This window comes from Ursus maritimus (genome assembly GCF_017311325.1).
Source record: "Ursus maritimus isolate PB19 chromosome X unlocalized genomic scaffold, ASM1731132v1 scaffold_X1, whole genome shotgun sequence".
Taxonomy (NCBI): Eukaryota; Metazoa; Chordata; class Mammalia; order Carnivora; family Ursidae; genus Ursus; species Ursus maritimus.
Genome location: NW_024423319.1, coordinates 11,942,327 through 11,947,228, shown reverse-complemented (window position 1 = coordinate 11,947,228; position 4,902 = coordinate 11,942,327). Strand labels below are relative to the sequence as shown.

The 4,902-nt window shown below is 39.8% G+C and overlaps 1 protein-coding gene across 1 annotated transcript in view; it reads left to right on the top strand.

Moving 5' to 3' along the window:
* Positions 1-255: 255 nt before the first annotated feature.
* MCF2 (MCF.2 cell line derived transforming sequence) overlaps positions 256-4,902 on the top strand; it is a 70,863-nt gene continuing 66,216 nt past the window's right edge. Inside the window, exon 1 of the mRNA XM_040633060.1 lies at positions 256-280. Within this exon, the coding sequence (XP_040488994.1) occupies positions 256-280 (25 nt within the window). The remainder of the gene's footprint in view (positions 281-4,902) is intronic.

Below are 4,902 nucleotides of genomic sequence, written 5' to 3'. Positions count from 1 at the left end.
CTTCTGAGAACTAGGACACTGCTCCTACTTACCCAGTGATATTTTCAAGGGTGCGATTTGCTAGCCATGCAGCTGGGAGGAGGAGAGAGGAGATCAGCAGTGTGTCTGTGGGCCCCCCAGGTCTCCTTTCAGCATCATGAGAAATCATGTGGATGCTTCCAGCTGTGCTCTAATGTGCATGTCATCTCTCTCCCTTCCTCGTTTGTCATAGAAACTGAGCTGCTTCTCCGTGCAAAGGACATCAGTCATTTCTTAATGCAAGATATCGCCTTCCTGTCTGGTAAGCAGACTTTTCATATATTTAGACCAGGGAAATGTATGAACCTGTCAGCAAAATGAGTGTGGTCCTTACTATGTAAGTAGCCATACACACATCTGTGCACGTGTGCACACAGTTCGAGAAGGACTATTTTATTTTTTTTAAGTTTTTATTTAAGTGATCTCTACACACAATGTGGGGCTCGAACTGAAGACCCCGAGATCAAGAGTCGCATGCTGAGAAGCACTACTTTGATAAACATTTATGCGTTGTGCACGTAGTTGCTAAACAAATAGATATTTAGAGGGTTTAGATATGTGATGAAAACAATCTTACCGCCCTCGTACATTTGGCTTTCAGGCACGCCTTTGGAAATCCATGATAGGTGCAAGTAGAGTTCATCGAGGTGGGTGCAGGCTGAGAGAGAGGGTGGCAACTGAGCTGGCTTCTTGGAGATTTTCTCAGCCACCACAGCTCTGATTATTTAAGTATTTCTTACAAGTGCTGTCAAGTAACCCTACTTAAGAGCACATACTGAGTTATTTTTTTAGGGTTTCATTGACACATGATAAAGTAAGTTTACTTTTCTAAGAGATATATATGTATATATATATATATATACACACACTGGTATATTTATGTACGTCTGTGTATAATTTTTTAAAATTATGATAAAATACTCCTAAAATTGACCATCTTAGCCATTTTTTAAAGTATGATCTCCATTTTATTTTTTTTTTTTAAGATTTTATTTATTTATTTAACAGAGAGAGAGACAGCCAGCGAGAGAGGGAACACAAGCAGGGGGAGTAAGAGAGGAAGAAGCAGGCTCATAGCGGAGGAGCCTGATGTGGGGCTCGAACCCAGAACGCCGGGATCACGCCCTGAGCCAAAGGCAGACGCTTAACCGCTGTGCCACCCAGGCGCCCCTTATTTTTTTTCCAGAGAACAGTTTTTCTTCAGCGCTTAAGGACTTAGCTGCTGACATGGGCTTTGGTGGGGGTGGTGGGGTAGCACCCGCGGGTCTAAATCGGGGTAGGGGTGGGAGCGTTGGGTCCTTCCGTGCTTCAGGAGAGCGATTCTGGGCTACCTTGCTGTGAATGGTGCAGCTCGCCCAGTAAAGTAGTCTCACAGACAGCAGTCTCACATGGGCCTAGAAGACCTTCGCTTTGGAAATGGCCCTGTTGGCGGTGGCCTCTACTGTGGTCCCAATAGCAAACTTTTTTTTTTTTTTTAAGATTGTACTTATTTGAGAGAGAGAGTGCACGTGCACACACGCACATGAGTTGGGGTAGGGGCTGAGGGAGAGAATCCTTAACCAGACTCCCCTCCCTGCACAGAGCCTGACGCGCGAAGCTCGATCTCAGGAGCCTGAGATCATGCCTCAAGCTGCAACCAAGAGTCAGATGCTCAACTGACTGAGCCACCCAGGCGCCCTCGAATAACAGACTTCTTAATGGCCTTGTCCTTGGGCATGCAACGGGCGCAGTTGGTGCTGTGAGCAGGCGGCTTGTGGCTGCGGCCCTTTGCGGCGCAACCCTTATTCCTTCTTTTCTCGGTTATCTTGGAGGCGAGGACCCAAGAGAGCCCATCTTAACCATTTTTAAATGCACAGTTTGGCGGGCATTAAGTCCATTCACTGTGTTGTGCAGCCATCCCCACCATCCATCTCCAGAGCTCTTGATCTTGCAAAACTGAAACTGTGTACCCCCTGAAAAATAACTCCCCATTCCCTTCTCCCAGCAGCCCCTGGAAACCACCATTCTCCTTTCGGTCTCTGGGTATTTGTCTATTCTAGGTACCACATAAAATGGAATCATACAGGATTTGTCTTTTTGTAACTGGTTTATTTCACTTAGCATAATGACCTCAAGGTAAGTTGTATATGTCAGTATATGTCAGAATTTCCTTCCTTTTTAAGACTGAAGAATATTGCATTGCACGTATATACTACATTTTGTTTGTCCATGCATCTGTTGATGGATACTTGGGTTGCTTCCACCTTTTGGCTACTGTGAGTAGTACAGCTCAAGAGCGTGACTTATTTTTAGAGATACAACTGGTAAACCACCCCTCTCTTTTTGATTCATTCAGAAATCTAGGGAAAGTTTTGGTTAAAAACAAGCAAACGACTTTCAAGTATTAATTTGAACTATGCCATTAAACATTATTATATTAAACAGCTATGCAAAATTTATGAGTTTGCATTGTTTGCATGAAAATGAATCTTCTTAGGAGTTGAGAGTATAAGAAATGATCTTATTCCTTTTAAGTAGTTTAATTATTGTGCCTGAATGATACCAGCATGCTCAGTTTACTAAACAAGCATTTACTTTATAGATGATCCTAATTGGACACTTTCGTCTGGCCTCTGCTTTAATGATTATAATTAACAGTAATTGTGAATTAGTGGTGACTTAATTAATGTGGCTTTATGTTTTATTTTCGAAGCGCTATAAATGTGTGACATATTGTCACTCTTGAGATTTTCCCCAGTCCCCAACTGTGTTCCGTACAGAATGACCCTCAAGGCTCGCTCCCCTACCCAGACCCCTGCCACAATTTCCTTATCTGCTTTTGTCAGTTGTTTTCAAAATGATTCAGCATATTGGTTCTTTTGGAGAAAGGGTTTCCAGTGGGAAAAATAATTGGAACCCCCCAATTTAGAATATAAACTCCTCTCGTTCTCTTCTCACACATTTACTACCAAGTACTTGTAGGTATTCAGTGGTAATAACAGTTTATAGATTGATTGATGATAATTTACCCTTATAAGAACCTATAAGCATGCTTTCCTTTGATAGGTATAGATTTCCTAAGCGCTAGCTGGTTCTGTCTTTAACTGGAGTGTTTACCAGCTTGCTTGGCAAGTCTGTTACATTAAATAAATATAATATAATATAATATAATATAATATAATATAATATAAGTATAAATATATATATATGTTGAATTATATGTTCTGCATTATTTTTTTATTTTTATGTGTTTATTTTAAGTAAACTCTATGCCCAATGAGCTCATGACCCCGAGATTAAGAGTCACATGCTCTTCCGACTGAGCTAGCCAGGTACCCCTGTTATACATTAGTTATATTACTGGTTCTATATCATACTCTACCTAGAGAGGCCCTTTGTTTAATGATTTGCTGTATCTCTTGGTTTAGAGTTGTACAGTTTCTCCTTTGAGTTCCTTTGAAAGCCTTGGGTAGACGCTGTTATGGTCCGCGATAGTCTTCATCCTGCTCTCTAAGCCTAGAAGATTTATCATTTGATATAATACTTTGAATTAGTTTGATTCAAAAAGATGACTTGGGAATGGGGACTCTCGCTCATGTTTCCCTTGGTGAAGATTAAGGCAGTGAATGAATTTGATTTTTTTTCCAAGTGCACTAGGAAAGAATATATATTCTGCTTTTGTTGGCTAGAATCTTCTATAAATGTCAGGCCATGTTGGTTAAGATTGTTGCTCAGGTGTACCGTATCCTTGCAAATTTCCTGTCTGCTTGTTCTATCAATTATTGAGAGGGGTAGTGAAATTTATTTTTTATTTTTTTATTATTAAAATTTTTTGGAAAAGATTTATTTGTTTTAGAGAGAGAGAGAGCATGCACATGAGTAGGGGTAGGGGCAGAGGGAAAGAGAGAGAGTTAATCTCAAGCAGACTCCCCACTGAGCACAGAGCCTGACTTAGGGCTCGATCCTAGGACCCTGAGATCATGACGTGAGCTGAAACCAAGAGTTGGATGCTTAACCGACTGTGCCACCCAGGCGCCCCGGTGGTGAAATTTTTTTGACTAAAGTTGTGGATTTGACTGTTTCTCCTTGCATTTCTATCACTTTTTGTTTCGTGTATTTTGAAGCTCTGTTAACAGGTACATAAGCATTTAGGATTGTTAGACTCTCTTGATTAATTTACCATAGTTTGATTATCAAATGATTTTCTTAATATCTAGTAATATTCCTGACTCTGAAATCTTTTTTGTCTAAAATTAGACAGCTTCCTTTTGACTTATTAGCATGGTATATCTTTTTCCAATCTTTTGCTCTTAATGCATTTGTGCTTTATATTTAAAGTGTGTTTCTGGGGTGGCTGGCTGTCTCAGTTGGTAGAATATGGAACTCTTGATTTTGGGTTTCTGAGTTGAAGCCCCACATTGAGTGTAGAGCTTACTTAAAAAAAATAAAAATGCAATTACATTAAAAAATAAAGTCTGTTTCTTGTACATAGTATATAGTTGGGTCTTGATTTTTTTAATTCAATCTGATCATCTCCAACTTTCAATTGGGATGTCAGGATTATTTGCATTTAATGTGATTATTCATATGGTTGGGTTTAAATCTACCATCTTACTATTTGTTTTCTATTTGTCCCGTTAGTTCTTTGGTTTTTCCCCCCCTCCATTTTTGCTTTCTTTTGGGTTAAGTATTTTTATCAGTCCAGTTTATCTCCTTTGCCATTGTCTTATTTTTTTTAAAGTTTATTTATTTTTTTTTTTAGTAATCTCTACACCCAGTGTGGGGCTTGAACTCATGATCCCAAGATCAAGAGTCACATGCTCTTCTGACTGAGCCAGCCGGGTGCCCTGCCATTGACATATTTTTATTGCACATTGAATTTTTTTATAGCCCTACATCTTTATT